General features: G+C 67.0%; 2 protein-coding genes across 13 annotated transcripts; one reads left to right on the top strand and one right to left on the bottom strand.

The window, feature by feature from the left end:
* Positions 1–37: 37 nt before the first annotated feature.
* Positions 38–14,750, top strand: MICAL1 (microtubule associated monooxygenase, calponin and LIM domain containing 1). 12 transcript variants are annotated; one of them, XM_068660243.1, is made up of 26 exons: positions 38–1,023; positions 4,612–4,906; positions 5,571–5,799; positions 5,897–6,175; positions 6,744–6,951; positions 7,044–7,160; positions 7,294–7,548; positions 7,716–7,816; positions 7,930–8,187; positions 8,638–8,753; positions 8,877–9,003; positions 9,344–9,416; positions 9,861–10,011; positions 10,080–10,267; positions 10,373–10,482; positions 10,567–10,617; positions 10,714–10,791; positions 11,118–11,286; positions 11,396–11,478; positions 11,585–12,050; positions 12,152–12,240; positions 12,343–12,438; positions 12,551–12,644; positions 12,729–12,828; positions 12,917–12,990; positions 13,062–14,750. In XM_068660243.1, exons 4-26 carry the CDS (start codon positions 5,915–5,917, stop codon positions 13,484–13,486), a joined length of 3,690 nt encoding a protein of 1,229 aa, XP_068516344.1. In that variant the 5' UTR covers positions 38–1,023; positions 4,612–4,906; positions 5,571–5,799; positions 5,897–5,914; the 3' UTR covers positions 13,487–14,750. The 12 variants fall into 12 exon arrangements, with proteins under 12 accessions (XP_068516344.1, XP_068516348.1, XP_068516350.1 ...); XM_068660247.1 differs by having other exon boundaries at positions 4,616–4,906; XM_068660248.1 differs by lacking the exon at positions 38–1,023 and adding an exon at positions 1,082–1,738 and having other exon boundaries at positions 5,495–5,799.
* On the bottom strand, positions 14,740–19,307 carry SMPD2 (sphingomyelin phosphodiesterase 2). Its single transcript, XM_068660341.1, has 11 exons — positions 19,261–19,307; positions 17,859–17,955; positions 17,362–17,458; positions 17,198–17,274; positions 16,884–16,977; positions 16,710–16,799; positions 16,368–16,450; positions 16,124–16,256; positions 15,922–16,026; positions 15,683–15,839; positions 14,740–15,451 (listed from the first exon to the last, which is right to left on the bottom strand). Exons 2-11 carry the CDS (start codon positions 17,906–17,908, stop codon positions 15,108–15,110), a joined length of 1,230 nt encoding a protein of 409 aa, XP_068516442.1. The 5' UTR covers positions 17,909–17,955; positions 19,261–19,307; the 3' UTR covers positions 14,740–15,107.
* Positions 19,308–19,927: the final 620 nt, after the last annotated feature.

The following is a 19,927-nucleotide window of genomic DNA, read 5'->3' on the forward strand; positions in this document are numbered from 1 at the left end:
TTGCGGGCACGAAGCTGCAGCAGCCCCCATCCCTGCCAGGAGGTTCCTGGTTCTCACGGCACGCTGAGGGCTATGGGGATGTGCCCACGTGTCCCCTTTTCCCTGGGGACACAAACCAGGCTGCCTGGGGCCAGCAGGTTGGCATTAGAGCCGTGTCCCTGCTGTGCCATTGCGGTGGCACACCCTTGCTCCCTGGGGGCACTCATCACCAAAAGCTGCTGCTGCTCTCCTCCTCCCCACATTTTGGGGGCTGCCACCACCTCCGTCCCTGTCCCCAGCCCCGGCGTGGGCACCCCTGGGGCCCTGCAGAGCAGCCGTCGCTGTGTGCCTCTGCTTCTTCTGCCACCGTGATCAAAAGCGAGTGCTGCTTCCCAGCAAGTTCCCCCCTGGGGAAAAAAAAAACCTGCGCCTGGAAGGAGCCGAGGAGCGGCGAGCCGTGTTCGTAGCGCCAGGAAGGGCTTGCAAACAGAGGGAGCTGTTTCCGACAGCTCCCGTGCCTGGGAAAAGTGCCCAGCTTTCCGCAGCCGCCCCATTTCCGTGTCCGCCCCGGCCTCTCGCGCCTCCGAGCCGCGGGTGGGCTCCGCCGTGCCTGCACCCGGGGGATTTGCACGGGGTTGGGGGGCTTGAAACACCCCAGCCTGGTTATGGGGAGGCTGTGGGTGAGGGTCCTGCACCAGGACCCCTGTGGGGACACCCCAAAGGGCTGCGGGGAGGAGGGATGGAGGTGTTGGGCCGGCTGTCCCGCGTCCCCGTGGCCGCAGGCAGTGCCGCGAGTGACTCACGGGTTGCCGACGTAGCCTTGGCTCCGTGTGCCAGCTCGCCCCGTGTCCCTGAGTCACCGCAGCCTCGTGGCAGGTTGTCACCCTGCGTCACCGCCCCGCGAGCCCCTTCGCCCAGCTGCTTGCCCCAGTATGGGGCAAGCGGCCAGCAGCACCCCGAGGAGGCCACCGCTGGACAAATCCCCCAAAACACCCGGCCAGGAGCAACCTTCGGTGACCCAGCGGTTCCATCCTCTGCCCCAAGGTACGGTCACACCCCTGGGGTCCTTTTTCCAAGGTGGAAAATTTGTCCCCAAAGTTTCCCCGAGGGCAGCAGCGCTGGGGGACGCGGGGGGCTCGTTTGGGGACAGGGCTGAGCGCGTCCCCCCTGCGCGGAGCAGGACCTGGTTCCCAGGCCCTATTTCTGGGGGCAGGAGGGAAGTAGGGGATGGGAAGCGAAACGGTGTGTTTCAGCGGCGGAATCTTGTGTTTTGCTTTGCCAAAAGGCTGCTTTCTCAGCCCAGAAGTCCAAAACGCGGCAGGGGTTGCGCTGCGCATCCCTGCGCGGGGCTGGGACCCCCAGGCTGGGGAGGGGAGGGAGGAAGAGGAGGAGGAAGGAGGAGGAGGAAGGAGCTCCGGCGCTGCAGCCTCCGCAGCTGCACTCAAAACCCACGCTTGCAGTTAAAAATAAATAAATAATAGTAAAAAAAAAAAAAAAATAGCAGCAGCACAAAGCCGGGCAGCCCCCGCGGCCGCCCTGCCCCTCCTCTCCTCGGCTGGGCTGTTCCCAGCGCCGCCTTCCAGCAGCCCGGACCCGCGGTGGGGAGGGGGAGGAAGAGGAGGAGGAGGAGGAGGAGGAGGAGGAGGAAGAGGCCAGGGAAACGGGAGGAGAGGGGAGGGAACGGGGCAGCCCCTTCCTGCCCGCCCCCGGCCCCGTTTTTTGTTTTTGCCTCAGTTTCCCCGAGCGCGGAGCCCTGGAGGTGAGTGGGGAGGGGACGGGCAGAGCATCCCCGGGGTGGGAGAGGAGGGGGGAGCACCCCGATGTCCCCTTCCCAGGGGACATCCCGGACAGCATCCCCTCCACCAGCATCGCTCTGCCAGTTGCTGAACCCCCGAGGGGTGATTTTGGGGTGGGGGCGCGCACTGGAGGGGTGCACCAGCAGCGGTCCCCAGGGTGCCGTGTGGGGCTGCTCGGTGGCGGTGGGGGCGCTTTGAGTCCCCCCGAGGGGTCTCCGTGAAGCCCCTCTGAGTGTCCCCAGGGGCAGCAGGGTCCCCCCTGTCCTCGTTTGCACCCCCTCTGCTCTGCCACCACGGGGCAGAGGGCAAAAGGAGCAGCCCCCCCCTTTTGGACCCTTCCCCAGTAGCACCAGTGCTCCCAGCACCGAGCAGGAAGAGCTTTGCAAAGGGACAGGGGCTTCCCCCATCCCAGGAGGATGCTCCGTGTGGTCCTCTGCTCCATCTCCCTCCACCCCCTGTTGTGCCCCCATCCTTGGTGATCCCAGCCCCAATTTTTGGGGTGCTTCACGAGCCCGGCGTCCCCCCAAGGCACAGCTGCTGCTCGGAGGCAGAGCATCCCCAGCAGCAGGAGGCTGGAGCAGAGGCCGGGCTGAGTTATTTTTGCCCAGCCCAAGCGAGAGGCTTCCCGGAAACGTCTGTCGGTGCGAAACTGCGTCAAGGAGAGGGACAGAGCTGTCCCCGTACCCTTGGCCGCGGTCAGATGGCCCCACGGGGACAGCTGGGGCTGGAGATGAAGGAGAAGCAGGAGGAGGAGGAGGAAAGAGACACCAGGGCTGGCTGCTCGCTGACTTCCTCCTGAGCACAGCTCCTTCTGCGCGCCCCGAGGGGGTGGCGCTGAGCGGGGGGACGAAGGCGAGCCCCTGGCACCGAGCAGCTCAAAGGCTGGGGGAGTGACACCCCCGGAGCCACGTCTGATGGGGCTGGGCTGTGGTTTTGGGGATCCCCTGAAAAGGACGGTGCCAAAATGCCCCGAGAAGGGCGCCCTGCTGCGCACAGGAGCCGCAGCTGGGACCTGCCCGTGGTTGGTACCCTGGGGATTTTGGTACCCTGGGGATTTTGGTTCCTTGGGGATTTTGGTACCCCAGGGCTTTCAGCATGAGCTTCCCAGGGATTTTTTTTTGCAGCAGCCGGCCCCTTGCTGTGACCAGTGATGGGTCTGTCCCTGTCTTTCACCCTTCTCCCAGCAGCTGCACCCCAGGGAACGAGGGGGTCTCCGGCACTGCTGCAGTGCCCGGAGCTGCCACAAGCCAAGGGTTTGGCAAGGACGTGCCCACACACCCCCCAACCCGGCTCCAGCTGGAGCAGCCGCCTGATTTTTCTCCTTCCTGCAAGGATTAAAGCTGGGCCAGATAAGGGCTGGCTTCTGGGCGTTGGCTGGGGCCATGTCCCTGCCCGAAGGCACGCCGGGGGGGAGGGCACTGCTCCCCCCGAGCATGGTGACGGGGATGGGAAGAGCACTGCCCGCTGCCTTTACTCCTTCCAGCAGCAGTGCGATGGGACTAGTTGCCAAAACCAGGAGTTTGGGGTCCCTTCCAGCAGCAGTGCAATGCCCCCAAACCAGGATTTGGGGCTGCCCCATCGGGTGGTCCCGAGAGCTGCTCCATCCCCCCCATGGCGTTGGTCGACCTTGAGACCCTGGAGGGACCTTCCCGAGGTCCAGGCTGGGCTGAGCAGCCTGACTGGGATCCGGGCTGGATCCCAAACCCAGAGCAGCCCAGTTCATACTGGGAGCCCGCTCACCAGCGAGGGGAGAGGCCCAGCTGCAAGGGAATCTGCTGCTGCTGCTGGAAACCCTCCCAGCCCGCATTAGCTCACCGCGGCCCCGTGTCCTTTCCCACCCTCTTTCCATGTGCCTGGAGGACACGTCTTATTTGCTGGCAGCCCAGAAATCCCACAGCAGCTTCCCTGCCTTTTCCTAGCAGGAGAGGAAAAGGGAGGGGGGGGGTGACCCCGTAAGCGAAGCGGGGCACCCCTGCTGTGGGGTTGCTCCGCGTGCCCCAACCCCGGGTGACGTCCCCGAGGGCTGCGTTTCTGCAGCCGCCCCAACCGGAGCCACCACGAGCTGAGTCAGGGCTGGCTGCAACCCCCACCTCCTCCCTCTGCCTCGCCGGGGCGGTTTTGAAGGCAGAAATGCAAAAAGCAGGCACACCGGGGCGTGGGGAGAGCAGAGCTGGGGGGCAGCAGGCTCAGCACCGTGCGCCCCCCCCCAGGTTGGCACCAGCCCCTGCGGGCTGCAGGCTCGTTATTTGCAGGAGCTGAGTACCGAGGAGGTTTCTGTCCTTGCTTGAAATTATCGTGGGGGGTTCAGGCATGCCAGAGGGGACGCAGAGCGCCAGCCCAAGCATCGCTTCCGTAGGAAACTTGGCGTAACACAAGGGTTGTTGTTCTGCCTCCTCGCCGAGCCCAAAGTGTTGGGGCTGGAAAAGTTCCTTGGCACAGGGAGCTCCCGTCCCGGAGGGGGGAACCGAGGGCTGGAGATGGAAGGGGTGCTCCCAGCGTGGGTGCTTTATGGCCCCCATCCTGCCCCGTGCCTGCGGCGGTGTGAGCTCCCCGGGGAAAAGCCGCAGCTCCCGGAACAGCCTCCTGGGGAGGAGGAGGGAAGGAAGCTGTGGGCTGGCGTGCCTGCGTGCTCCGGTCAGGTTGGCAGCGCTGCCTCAGTTTCCCCAGGTTTTTCTGCTCCTTATTTCCCCCCTGGCACCGTGCGGGGGATGCTCAGAAACCTGCCCCCAGTGCCACGAACGCGTGGCTTGTGCCCTTCGTCCCCGCGCCGCCACCCTGGGGACCCGTGGGCACCTGCTCCAGCCCAGCTGGCTGCTTCGTCCTTGTGTCTGCCCAGGCAGGAAGAGGTTAAAATGCTGAGGTTTCCTGTTTGTGATGCTCGGGAGGTGCACAACCACTTTGCGTCCTCTGAGGCACTGCTGGAAAGAGACCGGGCTTGAAAGCCAGCTGGAATTCGGGCTCTCCAGCGCCGAAACGCCTCTCCCTGCCCCGCCGAAGGCAGCGCGGCTCGGCTGCGGCGTCCTTCTCCCTGCGGCGTCCTTCCCCCTCCTCCGGCACCTTGCCACGGAGCCGTGGGGCCGGCCGCTGCCTTCGGGGAGCTCCGCGTGAGGGCAAAGCTCAATGGTTCAAAGGTAGGAGCGCGGCGGCTCCTGGGCGAGACTTTTCACCGGGCTGCTCCTCCTCGCTGCCTTCGCCGGCTGCTCTGCGGGGCTGGGGAGGTTTTTTCCCAGCCCCGGGGTTTGGCGAGGATTTCCCAGCCCCGGGGTTTGGGGCTGGCTGGAGAGGGCAAAGCTTCGTGCTGCGGGCTGTGCCAGGACAAGGTGGCACGGGATGGTGCTCGGCTCGCGGTGGCACCGGGGCTTGGGGACGGCGCCGGGCGCTTGGTGGCTGCAGGGAGCTCACGGGGAGAAGCTGGGCACGGGGAGGGTTTGGGGGATGCTCTGCACCCCGGCTCTCGCAGAGAAGATGACTGCTGGGTGCATCGGTGCAGCGCTTTGCTTATTTTTTATTTCCCCCCCTCGTTGCTTCCTCCCTGCTCGCCTCGAGGCTGGCAGCTTCCGCCCCGCCGGGGCAGCAGAGGCGGAGGTGGGCGCAAATCTCCCCTCGCTGCTTTGCAAAACCCATCCTGCTCCTTCCTGCCCCGTGGGTGCTGAGCAGCCGGGTTTTGCTGCTTTTTGGGGCAGCTGCTAAACGGGGGGCCCTGCGGTTTGTCCTGGCAGCCGGGGGCCCCTTTGGCTGCCCCGTTGTGAGGAGGAAGGAAGCGGCCTCGTTGCTCCAAACGTCCCCGCTCTGCAGGTACGCGCAGCACAGAGGAAGCCGCTCGCCACCCGCAGCCGTCCCCGTCCCCTCCCCTGACGTCACCCGCTGCAGGGTGACACCGTGGCTCACTGGGTGCAGCACCCAGAGGAGGCTCCGCCAGGCGCTGTCAGAAAGAGGACAGATTTCGGCGTCCCCCTCACCCAAATCGCCGCGGGGTCCGCGACGGCTGCAGCCCCCGCTGGGAAGCCTTGCGCCAAGACACCAGGTCCTGCAGCATCCCCAGGAAGGATGGGGGCTCAGGGGGTCCCCCGCTTGTCCCCGCTTGTCCCCACTGTCCCTGCTTACCCCTGCTGTCCCACCAGGCTGCCAGCTGAGGCAGGATGAGCGTGCCGGATGGCGAGCCGGCCAACCCGGCCCATGCCCTGTTCGAGAGCTTCCTGCGGGCCGGGCAGTGCCAGGAGGTGCTGAGCTGTTTTGGGGAGCTGTGCCAGCAGCTGGGGCTGCAGGGCAGCGGGCTGCAGCTCTACCACGGCCTCAAGGCTGGCCTCAACTACTGGAACGCCAAGGCCCTGTGGAGCAAGCTGGATAAGAAAGCCGGGCACAAGGACTACGACCAAGGCACGGCGTGCGCCAACACCAAGGTACCGCTGGCCGTGGGGTGTGGGTTTGGGTCCCTCCGTGCCCTGTGCCACGTCCCTGGGGTGAGGGCATCCACTGGGACGTCCTCACTCGCACACGGAGGGTGTGGGATGTGCCCTTTGGGGTGCTGCTGGGGTTTTTCGTTAGCCCTGCTGCCTCTCCATGGCGTGAAGGGGCCAAGGGACATGCTGTGCCCTTAGGGTGCCAGCATCGGGTGTCCCCCTGGGGCTGGGGATTCCCCTCCTGCCCTTCCAAGGGCTGACAGCTTTTGTCCCTGCTGTCACCTCCCGGCTGGCAGCACTTCAAACTTCAGAGCCCGATGCTGGTGAAAATTTCCCCGTTCCCCATCTGCTGCAGAGGGGAAGCGTGTGGGTGCCTTATCTCGGCCAGCACTGAATTGCTGCCGTTGCAAATCGCCACCGTGCAAAGGTTCAGCTGGGGGGGGGTTCACCCTGCAGGGCCCCCACTTTGCAGGAAGCAAGGAAAGGGAGCGGGGAGGGCCGGACGGGGAGGGGGGGAGATGCTGAGCCCCCAGATTTGCCCCCATCCCATCGCCCGTCCCCTCCGCAGTGCCTGGTGGTGGGGGCTGGTCCCTGCGGGCTGCGGGTGGCCATCGAGCTGGCGCTGCTGGGCGCGCGCGTGGTGCTGGTGGAGAAGCGCGACGCCTTCTCCCGCAACAACGTCCTGCACCTCTGGCCCTTCACCATCCACGACCTGCGGGCGCTGGGGGCCAAGAAGTTTTACGGGCGCTTCTGCACCGGCACGCTGGATCACATCAGTGAGTCGGGCGCTGAGCGCTCCCCGGGGACCGGGGGTGGGGGACACGCGGATGTGGGCGCAGCTCCCGGTGCTTTCTGTCCCCCCCCGCAGGTATCCGTCAGCTGCAGCTCATCCTGCTGAAGGTGGCCCTGCTGCTGGGCGTGGAGGTGCACATCAACGTGCAGTTCAAGGACCTCCTGCCCCCCGCCAGCACAGGGGACGGCCAGGGTAAGGCACCGGTGGCGTCCCCGGGGACAAGGACAGGGCTGCGGCGGTGGCTCTGAGCCCTCCGGGGAGGGGACGAGGTGCAAATGGTGCCCTAAAAGCCCAGCCCCATTCCGTGACCCCCCCCTCTCCGCAGGCGGCTGGCGGGCTGTGCTGCAGCCCAGCTCCTCTCCCCTCAGCCACTACGAGTTCGACGTCCTCATCTCGGCTGGCGGCGGCAAGTTCGTCCCCGAGGGGTTCAAGAGGAAGGAGACGCGGGGGAAGGTGGCCATCGGCATCACCACCAACTTCGTCAACCGCCACAGCCGGGCCGAGGTGGAGGTGTCGGAGATCAGCGGCGTGGCACGGATCTACAACCAGAAGTTCTTCCAAAACCTCTACAATAAAACAGGTTGGTGGTCCCCAAGCGGTGACGGAGGGCCTGGGGGTTCCCATTTATCCCCTGGTGCGCCCGGGATGTCCCCCCTGGGGTGGGATGTGTGTCCCTGCACGGTGCCCCCACGCAGGGGACGCTTGGTGGCCCCACGCGGCTCCGCTCAGCCCCTTCCCCATCGGCAGGTATCGACCTGGAAAACATCGTCTACTACAAGGACGACACTCACTACTTCGTCATGACGGCCAAAAAGCAGAGCCTGCTCAAGAAGGGGGTCATCCTGCAGGTGAGGCGGGCAGGATCCGACCCTAGGAGCTGCCCGTCCCCCTGGGCTGGGGGCCAAACGCCACCGCCCGCAGCCCGGCCGCATTCACCCCGTCCCCATCCCCGTCCCCGCAGGACAAACCGGACATCGAGAGCCTCCTGGCCAACGAGAACGTGAACCGGGACGCCCTCCTCAGCTACGCCAAGGAAGCCGCCAATTTCTCCACCAACTACCGCCTGCCCGAGCTGGAGTTCGCCCTCAACCACCGGGCCCTGCCCGACGTCGACATGTTCGACTTCACCTGCATGACGCGCTCCGAGAACGCGGCGCTGGTGCGGGAGCACAACGGGGCTCGCCTGCTGCTGGGGCTGGTGGGCGACTGCTTGGTGGAGGTGAGGGCCGTGCCTCAGTTTCCCCTTGCCCAGCGAGGGCTGCCTGATGCGTTTATTGCGCCGTGTTCCCCATCCCTGAGTGCTTCTCGCCCCCGTCCCCATGGGCACGCTCCCCAACAGGGGAAGCATCTGGGGGTGCCCGGTAGCGGGACGCTTTGGTGGGGCTGGGGTCGTCCCTTCTGCATCCCCACCGGAGATTTTTGGGGTGGAGGAGCAGCCCGGCTCCTCCCCAGACGTGACTGCATCGGTGGCAGCGTCTGGCTGCAGCCGTGGGGCTGGGGAGGAGACGTCTGTCCGTCCGCTCCCCGCGCGTCTCGCTGTCTCTCCCCGCTTTCATCTCCGGCCAAGCCCGGCAGCTCCGCGCCTCCTCCCAGCCGCCCCGACCGGCTGCGTGGCTCCAGCCCCGTCCCTCTCTCCAGCCCCGTCCCTCTTTCCCCTTTTTCTCCGCAGCCCTTCTGGCCTCTGGGCACCGGCGTGGCCAGGGGCTTCCTGGCCGCCTTCGATGCGGCGTGGATGGTGCGGCGGTGGGCGGCCGGGACCCCCCCGCTGGAGGTGCTGGCCGAGAGGTGAGAGCCCCCCCCCAGCCCGGCTGGGCTGATCCCAAATCAGGGTTTCTGTCTCCTCGGTGGGGTGGCCAAAAAGGGGCCGTGTCCCCGCGGTGGCACCCAGCGTTGTTCCCTCACGCCCAGGGAAAGCATCTACCAGCACCTTTCGCAAACCTCCCCGGACAACACCAACAAGAACGTCAGCCAGTACAGCATCGACCCCGCCACGCGCTACCCCAACATCAACCTGCACGCCATCAAAGCCAACCAGGTACCCAGCCCCGAGCTTTTTTTTGGGGTGCAGAGCCCCGGGTCTCTGCTTCCCAGCCCCGTTCAGGCGCGGAGGAGAGCGGCCATCCTGCTTAGCCCCCATCGAGGGCTGGGTGACACCGGGTGACACCGGTTTATGAGGTCCCCTGTTCCCCAGGGGTGCCAGGCTAAGGCTGCGGGTCCCCACGGAGCGTAACGCATTTCCCGTTGGGGATGCCGGTGGTGCTGGGGAGGTGCTGGGAGCTGGGGGAGGGGTCTGGGTGTCCCCCTCACCAAGGCCACCTCCCGGCACGGTGCCAACACCTCGGTGCGGTTGGTGACCTGCGTGTCCCCGCTGGCAGGTCCGGGACCTCTACCTCGTGGGCACGGTGGAGGTGGACCACAAGAAGAGGAGAGACAACCGGCTCAGCACCGGTAGGAGCGATCGGTCCTGCCCCAGCCCCTCCCCGCCACCAGGACCCCCCTGGCAGCCCACGGCGGAGCGGCTCCTGCCCTGATTCCCCTCCCCATCCTCCTCCTCTCGTGCCGGAGCCCTGGCTGGTGCCCGGCCGCCCGCTGCGCTCCTCCCAGCACCGCCCGCGTCTCCATCCCGGTGGCACCGCTCGTATCCGTCCCTTCTACCCCCGTGGGGACACGGCCCCCCCCGCTGCCTTCTCCAGCAGCAGGAGGTGTCCCCTTCCTCCTGGTGCCGAGCCATGAAATACCCACGGGGGCTTCATCAACCCGCTCCTTGGGCTTCGGGGTGGGGAGGTTGCACGGGGGCGGTCCCCGGGGGGCTGCATTTAAAGCTGAGGGAGGGGGGCTTTGCGGAGGGGGTGTCCCCAGGGTGGGATGGGGACGCGTGTGCTGCCTCCCCAGCTGTCTCCGGAGACGCCTACGAGGAGCTGCTGCGGTGGTGCCAGGCCAGCACGGCCGGGTACCGCGGCGTGGAGGTCACCGACTTCACCAGCTCCTGGACCAGCGGCTTGGCTCTCTGCGCCCTTGTCCACCGATTCCGCCCCGACCTGGTGTGAGTGCCCGGCCCCCGGGACCCCCGCCCTGCAGAGCCCACCCTGACGGCGCCCACCCTCCCCGCAGGGATTTCCAGGCCGTGGACCCCCAGGATCCCGTCGGGATCCACCAGCTGATGCTGGACACGGCGGAGCAGGAGCTGGGCATCCAACCCGTCCTCTCCAGCACCGAAATGGCCTCGATGGCAGAGCCCGACCGCCTGGGGCTCATCACCTACCTCAGCCAGTTCTATGAAGCCTTCAAACCTTCTCCAGGTGAGGGATTTCGGGGGGGTTTATCCCACACTGAGCCCCCCCCCCGGGGCCAGCTGGGTGCTGCCTGCTCTCAGGGTGCGTCCCCAGCACGTCCCCTCTGCGCAGCGTCGGCGGAGGTCAGCAGGAAGCCGCTGTCCCCCCGCGGCACGAGGGGCGCCATCCTCTTCCTCAGCAAGCTGCAGAAGAGCCGCACCCTGACCCACAAACGTGCCCAGGTGAGCACCCCAGCACCACCCAGCCCCTCGTGGCACCCCCCGGCTGTGCCCCCCCAGCTCCGAGCCCCCCGTTTGTGTCGGCAGGAGAGCGCCCAGAAGGACCCCGAGGCCAAAAAGATCCACAGGGACGCCGAGGTGGGTGCGCACCGCGCACCACGAGGGATGCTCCAGGGGGGTGCAACCCATGGGGGGGCAACGGGTGCTGACCCCCCCACCTTGGCACGCTCTTAGGTGGACGCAGCACTGGACGGAGACCCTCTGGATGGTGACCACAGCCAGCCACCAGCCGCCACCGTGGACCCCGCGCAGGTTGGTCCTCGCTTTGCCCCGGGGAGGGGACCCTCGGGGTGGGCACGGGGGGTGGGGGCACCGCGGCTCCTCCTGCTCATGGGCACAAGCCAAGGGCTGGGACCGGCGCTGCGCAAGCGGCCGCCCACGGGCTGCCTGCTCCTCCCTGCGAGTTTCCTGACCCAACTGGTTTTCCGGAGCCGAGTCCTGCCGCTCCCTGCGTGGTGCCAGCAGCGAGCAGAGAGGGGCGCAAAACCCCATGCCCCCCTCCCCGGCACCCGCAAAGCCCCGGGGCTGGGTGGGTGCCGTCACCCCGTGCCCCCACAACCCTTCCTTTCCTCCCGCAGCCGCCGTCCCGTGGGGAGAGCAGCGACGCCTGCTACTTCTGCGGCCGGCGCGTCTACATCCTGGAGAGGGCCAGCGCCGAGGGGCACTTCTTCCACCGGGGCTGCTTCCAGTGCTGGCAGTGCGGGGCCACGCTGCGCCTGGGCGACTACGCCTTCCACGAGGAGGACGGTGAGCAGGGCTTGGGGTCGGGGTTCTTGGGATGAGGTGCTGGGGACGGGTGGCTTTCCGCTCTGCAGTCTCTTTGCTCGCTCGTCACACGCTCGTGCCCCCGTTCCAGGTCATTTTTACTGCTTGCTTCACGACCCCAACGCCCCCGGTATGGATATGCCCCCCAGTGAGCCCCCGGTGCTGCCCGATGGGGTAAGTAGCCGTAAATCCCCATAGGTGAAATCGGGCCCCAGAAATTTTGGAGGGGGGTGGCTGCTCGTTCTGGCCCCACGGTGCACCACCCCTGGCTTCGCCCTAGGACGTCAATGCCAACCCCACGTTTTCGGATGCTGAGAGCCCCTGTGCGTCCCCTGAGGGCGAGGAGGTGCTCGGGTCCCCACAGTCCCCGCCGGCAACCCCAGAGCTGGGGGAAGAACCCGGGGCAGAGGAGGATGCTGCGGACACCGGGGAGGTGGAGGAGCAGGAGGTGGCACCCTCGGGGCCGGACGATGTCCCGGAGGAGGACGAGGGTCCCGGCGCAGAGCCCCAACGGGAGGCAGAGGAGGCTGAGGAGGGAGGAGGCAGGAGGAAGATCGTCCTCTCGCCCCTGGAGAAGCTCAGCCTGTCCACGCTGAGCCTCACCGGGGATGCTGAGGCCGAGGCACCCCCAAAACCAGCCCGGCTGCGGCTGCAAGCGGCGCCCGAGGCCCTGCCTGCCCTGCGGCTGGGGCTGGCTGCCTGGGAGGAGGAGGAGGAGGAGGACCACGAGGTGGACATGGAGGAAGGTGGGTGGCTGCCCGCTGGGATCTCCGGGGCCCTCCTGCACCCTGCCCTGCCCCACTGCTGCTGGGCGGCCTGAAACAGCTTTTATTTTTGGGGGGTGCAGATTCAGAGGAGAGTGACAGCGAGGAAGAGGAGGAGGAGGAGGAGGCAGAGGAGGAGGAAGGCCTGGACCTGGGCACCATAGGGGAGTCTGTGAGTGCTGTCCCCAAACGGCAGTGACCCCACTGGGCTCTCACTGGCCTGATGCCGAGGTTTTGGGGCCGGCCCTGCCTGACCCCCTGCGTCCCTTTGCAGTGCCCGATCCTCGGGGACCTGAAGTACGCCACCTGCAAGCGCACGCTGCCCCGCCGGGTGCGGGAGGCACAGATGAAGCGGTTCTGCAAAGCACAGGTAGCCCTGGTGGGCTGAGCCAGGTCCCCATCCCCATCCCATCCCCATCCCATCCCCATCCCATACACCGGGATGCTCCGGACCTCATTTGATCGCCACCCTCCCCTCGCAGGCCATCCAGAGGCGGCTGGAGGAGATCGAAGTGACCTTCCGCGAGCTGGAGCAGCAGGGCATCAAGCTGGAGAAGTTCCTCCGGGATGAGGGAGGTAAGGACAGGGCGCCGGGGCCCCCGTGGTGCCCAAGGTTGGGGTCTGCACCCCACTCATCTCCCCCTCTTGTTGCCCCCACAGGCAGCCCAGCCGACCAGAAGACGCAGTGGATGAACCAGCTGCTGTACCTGGTGCAGAAGAAGAACAGCCTCATGTCCGAGGAGTCAGACCTCATGATTGCGTAAGGCTGGGGGGGATAAAGGCTGCTTGGGACCCCCCCAAAATCCCAGACCCCATGCCTAGAACACCCCCCCCTTCCCTCCCCGCAGGGTCCAGGAGCTGAAGCTGGAGGAGGAGCAGTGGCAGCTGGACCAGAAGCTGCGCTGGTACATGGAAAAGGAGGGTAAGCGCCCGTGCGGGATGGGGGGGGAGCGGGACCAGGCTTGGGACCCCCCCACCTCGGCCCCACTGCAGCCCCCTGCTCCCGCAGAAGCCCTGAAGACAGCCGAAGACTGCGTGGCCGAGAAGGAGACCCTGGCACAGCTGCTGGACGTGGTGAACAAGCGCAACGCCCTCATCCAGATGCAGGAGGAGAAGCGGCTCAGCGAGCTGCACGCCTGACCGACCCCCCGGCTCCTCCCGGGGGGGGCACGAGCAGACCCCCCCCGGCCGACCACCGCCCTGAGCTGCCTCGCGGGCAGCTGCTGCCGTGGCAAAGCCAGGTCCCCGCTTGCCAAAAGCTGCTGCGGAGGGGCCAGACCCGCTGGTGGATGCAGGCGGGGGTGGCACCGAGGAGCCCCCCCCCCCCCGGCTCTGGGGCGCACAGAGGGCGTCCCCACGTGCGGCTGGATCGCCTTCGCCTTGTGCTTGCTTGGAAACGGAATTTGCAGGGGGCATGAAACGCGTGGGCTGCAGTGGCTCTGCACAGAGCTTGCTAGAGGAGAAAAAAAGGCAAAAACGAAACAAACCATGGGTTATTGGGGTCTCGCCCGGCGCTGGAGATCCCACGGCTGTGACCCCTTTGAGGAGGACGCTGCCCAGACCCAGCCAGCGGCATCGGAAGCTTTTGGTCCTGCAGAGCCCCTCGTGCTCGAGCTGTGCTGCTGTTTTTTTCGGGACAGGCTGTGCCTGGTCCCAGCAGGTGAGGAGTCCCCAGCAGCACCCAGCCTGCCCTGTGCCTTGGCCCTCCCGGGCCCCAAAGGACTTCGCTCCCGGCAGTGAGGACGTGACCACGGCCAGCACAGGGAGAGCTCAGCGGAGGTGCCAGGTGTGGAGGGGCAGCATCAGGAGCAGCCCTGGGAAGCCACCAGAGGACACCCATCCCTACCCAGGACACCCATCCCTACCCAGGACACCCATCCCATCCTTGGACATCCATCCCTACCCAGGACATCCATCCCAATGTGGAACATCCATCCCGTCCCAGGTTATCCATCCCAACCAGGGACATCCATCCCAGCTCAGGTCATCCACCTCAACCTGGGACGTCCATCCCAACCTCGAACTTCCATCCCAGTCTGGGACATCCATCCCAACCTTGAACATCCATCCCAATCCAGAACATCCATCCCAATCTGGGACACCCATCCCAACCCAGGACATCCCTCCCGACCCAGGACATCCACCCCAGCCCGACACATCTGGCTCTACAATTGGGACCAGCAATGGCCAGAGCGGGCTGAGCGCACAGCACCTCTGCTTTTGGGTGCCGCCGTCCCCATCCCCTGCAGGACACCAGGGTCACAAACCTCCACGTGAGTTTAGGGGGACGGGGACATTCAACCAGCCGCTCTCCCGCTGGATTTTGCCCAGGGCTGGCACCACGTGCGTGTGACACAGAGGACAAGAGCCGCTGGTGGCTGTTTCCTCCTTGCCCCTTTGGGGTTCTTCCTGCTTGCCGATGCCAAAGTGCCCTTCGCCCCGATCTCTCGGACCTTTAAGGAATTTCCAGGTGCTGCAGGGCCGTTCCCCCTGCTGACACGGTGCTTTCTGCAGTCCCCGGCTGTGCTGGGCTGTCACAGGGGTGCTGGGCGCGGGCTCCTCCGTGGCCGCCCTCACCCAAAGGTTCCTCCCGTGCCCCCAAACCTTCCCGGCTGCATTTGGCCCTGCTGCAAGCCCCCTCCCTTGGAATAAAGCCTCCCAGATGCGGCCCTAGGGCTCAAACACCGCCTTTATTTTCTCTCTGACTCAAATCCGGCTGCTGGGGTGGCCCAAAGCTCTCAGAGGGAGCCCCTGGGGTTGTCCTGGGCAGGGGGAGGCCGAGGTGCTCGCACACCCCGGGGTGTCCATCCAGACGGAAAGGGCACATTAAAAAAGCTAATTAAAGCCTGCCTCCATGGTGGTTCCCACGGGGGCAAACCTTTTGTCCCAAAACCTTAATTCCACCCCAGAAGGCGGCTGTGGAACCTGCGCCAATGAGCCTGCCGCAGCACTGCTCACCAAAATCCCAAAGTCAAGGAGAAAAAGGGGCCTGAGCCGGGTCAGGATGGGGCCGGGGATGAACCCCCCCCCAGCCCCAGGTCAGGAGCGTCCGGGGCGTTCCTGCAGCACCCCCAGCGCCATCCGCATCTGCTCCTCGGTGCCCTGCAGCATCTTCACCTCGATGGTGTGGAAGAGGTGGAGGCCGGTGGCGAGGAGGAGGACGCCGAGGGCGAGGAAGGCCAGCAGGGCGAAGGACAATTTGGGGAAGGGCTGCCCCCCCGCCAGCCCCACCAGGGCGCCCAGCGCGGCCGCAGCCTGCAGCAGCAGCAGCAGCAGGGCCAGCAGGGCCATCCTGCCCGAGGAGTAGCGCTGGCGCCGCGCCGCCTGCAGCCCCACGCGCACCTCGGTCCGCGCCTCGCTCAGCACCTCCACCAGCGCCGGCACTGCGGGGACAAGGCGGGGGGGCTCAGTGAAGCGGCACCCCCCTCCCTACCCTTTTTTTCCCCCATCCCTGCGCCCCTCCGCCAGCTCCTTCCCCGAAAGGGGATGCGCTGGGAAGAGGAGGCATCCCCAAAATTTCCTCTCCGTCTTGAACCAACCTCTCGTCTGGTCGGTTGTTCACCAGGATCCCCAAAAAAAAAGGGGGGTGCTGGGGGGGTGCCCCCCCTCCTTACCGGCCGTGCTGGGGGTGACACCCGCTGCCTGCCCCGTCCTCTGGACGTGCAGCGTTGCCATCACGGCCTCGTGGTCCGAGTAGGGGATATCCGTGCCCGGGGCTGTCCCCGTGGTGGTCTGCAGCTCCTCGCACCTCACCGTGAAGCCGGAGCCAGCCTGGGCACGGACACAGCGGGTTCAGGAGGTGCCCCCCTCTGTAACCCCCCCCCATCCCAGCCCCGGGGGGGGTCCCCATCACCTTGTAGAGGATGTAGTCGATGCGGATGCCCAGCGGGAAGGGCTGCAGCTCTGAATTGACGGTGAAGCAGTTGTTGGGGATCAGGGTGCAGCCGTCCTCGCAGCCCTACGAGCAAGCACCGTGTCCCAGCAGGTTCCCAGACCCCCCCCCCCGGACACGGGGGTGTCCCTCGAGCCCCCCCCGCTCAGCCCGTGCCGCTCACCTCGAAGTGCTTGGTCTCGGTGAAGGCGTCCCGCAGCCCCGTCCAGCAGCGCAGCAGCCGGATGCCCACGTCTTGGGGGTGCATGTTCAGGTCCCCCCCCAGCAGCACCACGTCGGCCGCCTTCGCCGTGTGCCTGCAGGGACGGCACCGGCTCAGCCTCCCCCGCCACACCCCGGGGAGGGGGGGGGGGGGAAAACTGGGACCCCCCCCCAGTACCCCCCAGCCACAGTCCGTGGCCGCTCACCGGATGAACTGCAGCAGCTCCCAGGCTTGCACCACGCGGTGCGGCAGGTAGGCGTCCTTCTCCCGGCAGTACTCGGCGTGCAGCTGCCAAAAATGGGGGGGCAACGGGGCCGTGACCTCCCTCTGCAGCTCCAGGGCGCCCTACAACCCACCCAGCCCCTTTGGGGGTCTCTCAGGAACCGTGGCTGCTGGCTGACCCCACCAAAAGGACCCCCACCCCACTGCACAGCCTGGCTTTTGGGACGCAGCCCCCCCACCCTAGGCAATATCTCATTAAATCGCCGCAGGGAGGGGACAGCAAAGGCCACGTGGCCACTCGTGTCCCCCACACCGAGGTGCTCACGTGGGTGACGTAGACGTTGAAGACGATCCCGGAGATGTTAATGACGGCGAGCCCCACGGACTTGCCGCAGAACCAGTCCCCGTGCTGGAGCTGGAAGAAGGGAAGGGGAGAGATGGGGTCCGGCACGGCTCCGTGGGGTCCTGGGGGTGCCATGTGCCCCCCCACCCCACTCACCATGTAGGGGTAACCGTTGAGCGAGTACTGGTAGAGCAGCGTGTCCAGGATGGGGAACTTGGAGAAGATGCAGAGCCCGCTGCCGATGACACCGCTGCGGGACAGGGGGTGCAGTGAGCGTGTGCCCCCTCCCCACATCTCCCTCCCTCTACCCTGGGGTCCACCGTGCGTCCCCATGTGCCGTGCTCCCCGGTGCCACGGGGCCAAGACACCAACAGCACCCGCACCGTGGGCTCTCCATGGGGTTAAACCCCCCCGGCACAGCCCTGGGGACACCCGGGGGGGAAAAAGGGGAGCAGCCTGGCCCCCCTCACCTGCGAAAATAATGGGAATATGGGCAGCAGCCTCCCAGCTTCGCCTTCAGGTCGCTGTAGTCCTGCTCGCTCCATACCTGCGGGACAGCGGCACGGGCGGAGGACGGGAGCCCCCGGGCTCACGGGGCTGAGACCGGGCGCGCTCAGCTCACGGGTGGCCTCACCTCCTGCAGCAGCACCAGGTCGAAGCCCTCCTGGCACAGCCTGTCCCCGATGAGCCGGATGCGCTCCTGGCGCCGCTTGCTCAGGTAGCGGATGGCCCTGGTGGAAAGGGGCAGGAGGTGACAGCTCGGGGGGGCTGGGGGAGGTTTGGGGCACGTGGGGACACAGAATGAGGGGGGAGAGGGTGGGGACATGGGGACAAGAGGGGCGTGCAGGGAGCCTGTTTGGGGACAGATTTTCCTGCCTGCAAGGCGAAGAAGCCCACCCGAAATGGAGTGGAAATGGGGGGCCCTTTCCTGGTGGGAGAAGGGGGAGTGTAAGTGGGGAGTGGGGACAAGGGGCACTGCCCAGCTGAGCACCTCACAGCCTTTTGGGGCTGAGAGAGCGGTGCGAACCCAAAATAAAGGGGGCAGGCAGGTAGCCCCATGGCCAGGCCCCCATCCCCTGGGGTGGCTGTCCCCGTCTCCGTCCCCGCAGCCCCGGCGGACTCTGGACTCACCAGCAGTTGAGGTCGAAGACGCGGAGGCGCAGCGTGGGGTCCCCCTCCATCGCTCAGCGGGGCTCGGCCGGGCGGCACCGGGCAGAAGGGGGGGGTCCTGCAGGGAGCAGCTTTGGGGTGATGGCGCCCCGAGAGCCGGGGAAGCCGAGCTGCGGTGGCGGAGAGGCAAAGGCCAGGAGGGAGGAGCAGACGGGGTGCCCAGCCTCACCCACACCCTCCCCTCCACTGGGCCTATCCTGAACCCCAGATTCATCCCCAGTGACCTCTCCATCCCGAGGGCAGGGACAGCGTGGGCACAGGGCCAGGGAAGGGGTGCAGGCACCCAAACCGTCTGGTCCTGAGCTCACCGTGCACTCTTTAACCCTGCCTCAAAGCACAGCTGCGAGGCAGGGCCCCCCCCACCCTCCCCAGCTCCTATCTCCAGGACCCGGACCCTGAACCGGACCCAACCTCGCTCCTCCACCGATCGCCTCCTGGGGAGGTTTCAAAAGTGCAAAAAGCAAACCCAGGGACACGGCTGGATGTGAGCGCTCCAACCGCCTGTCCCGGGGGGGCTGCCACGGGACCCCATGGCCACGACCTGTCCCGAGTGCCCCCCCCCCCCCCCAAAAAAAAATAAAGGGACCCCTTGGCCACGGCTCTGCTTTGCCTTTCCCTGGCCAAAAGCTCCCCACGAAGCCCCCGGCAAGGTGAGAGCAGCAGCTCCGTGCTCCTGCCCCGATGCCTGCAGGGGGTCTGAGCCCCCCCAGGACCATCCTCAGCCCCCCCAGTACCATCCCCAGCCCCCCGAGGACCATCCCCAGCCCCCCAAGGACCATAGCCCGGGGTGGGGGGGTTCTGCTTCGCGGGGGGAGCGCAGAAGGGCTGGGGCGCGGAGATGGAGAGGAGCTGGGAAGGGGGCACGGAGCAGGGCGCGGAGCAACGCGGGGGGCGCAGAGCCGGGTGCGGGGCGAGGAACCGGGAGCGGAGCCGGGTGCGGAACTGGGGGCTGGGAGAGGAACTGGGGGCTGGGAGAGGAACCGGGAACGGGGCGCGGAGCAACAGGGGGAGCGCAGAGCCGGGCGCAGGGCGCAGAGCTGGAAACGGGGCGAGAAGCAACAGGGGGAGCGCGGAGCCTTGGAGAGGGCCCTTGGAGAGGGGTGCGGAGCTGGGAGCGGAGCTGGGAGCGGAGCCGGGTGCGGAACCGGGAGATGGGAGCGGAACCGGGAGCAGGGCGCAGAGCTGGAAACGGGGCGAGGAGCAACAGGGGGAGCGCGGAGCCGGGTGCGGGGCGAGGAACCGGGCGCGGGGCGCGCAGCAACAGGCGGGGTGCGGGGTGCGGGGTGCGGGGTGCGGGGTGCGGGGTGCGGAGCGGGGCCGGGGGGTGCGGAGCGGGACCGGGGGGAGCAGCTCGGGACCGGACCTGGCCGGGGCCGGCAGCCGCAGGACTACGAGTCCCGACGGGCAGCGCCGCGGGAAGGGGAGGGAGGGAAGGAAGCGGCCGGGGCGGTGCGCGGGGCTGCGGGGAGGGGCAGGGATCGGGGAGGGTGAGGGGGGGGGGGAGCTCTGGGACCTGGGAGGGGGCAGCCCCGAGACCCCCGATCCGCAGCCGGCTCGGGGCTGGGGGTAGCGGGGTCCCGCAGCTGGGTCTGGGGGTCCCCCCCCGGGAGGCACCGGGCAGAAATAAATCCCTGGGGGGGTGGGGGGGGGGTGATGGCGTGCGGGGCGGTTTGGGGTGGGAAAAGAGAAGTGGTGGAGTGTTAAAGTGCGTCCTCAGGGCCCCCCTCCTTTTGGGGCTGGGGGTAGGATGAAGCCAAGGGGCTGCGGGAAAGGGTTTAGGAAGGATTTTGTACTGGGAATGGGGACTCGGTACTCCAGCACCTGATGGGCAAGGCTGCGACCACCCAAAATTTGTTTCTGTGACCCCAGCGAGGGATTTGGGCTCCCCTTGACCCCGATCCGGGGGGGTGAGGTAGGGGAGTGGTGGCTGTATGGGAAGGCAAACCCAGCAGGCACCCAAACAACTGAGCAAACCCCTGGCAAACCCAGCAGGCACCACCCAAAAAAACCCCAAACAAACCCCTGGCAAA

The sequence above is a fragment of the Anas acuta genome, chromosome 24 (assembly GCF_963932015.1).
Source record: "Anas acuta chromosome 24, bAnaAcu1.1, whole genome shotgun sequence".
NCBI lineage: Eukaryota > Metazoa > Chordata > Aves > Anseriformes > Anatidae > Anas > Anas acuta.

Bases quoted from the DNA above. Each gene is read 5' to 3' on its own strand.
- SMPD2 (XM_068660341.1), bottom strand. From the start codon at position 17,908: ATGGAGGGGGACCCCACGCTGCGCCTCCGCGTCTTCGACCTCAACTGC. The intron at 16,257-16,367 runs GTGAGCGGCCAC...CCGTCCCTGCAG, and splicing joins GAGCTGCTGCAGTTCATCCG to GCACACGGCGAAGGCGGCCG. The intron at 15,840-15,921 runs GTGATGGGGACC...GTCCGTGCCCAG, and splicing joins TCGACTACATCCTCTACAAG to GCTGGCTCCGGCTTCACGGT.
- MICAL1 (XM_068660243.1), top strand. From the start codon at position 5,915: ATGAGCGTGCCGGATGGCGAGCCGGCCAACCCGGCCCATGCCCTGTTC. The intron at 10,618-10,713 runs GTGGGTGCGCAC...GCACGCTCTTAG, and splicing joins AGATCCACAGGGACGCCGAG to GTGGACGCAGCACTGGACGG. The intron at 10,792-11,117 runs GTTGGTCCTCGC...TTCCTCCCGCAG, and splicing joins CCACCGTGGACCCCGCGCAG to CCGCCGTCCCGTGGGGAGAG.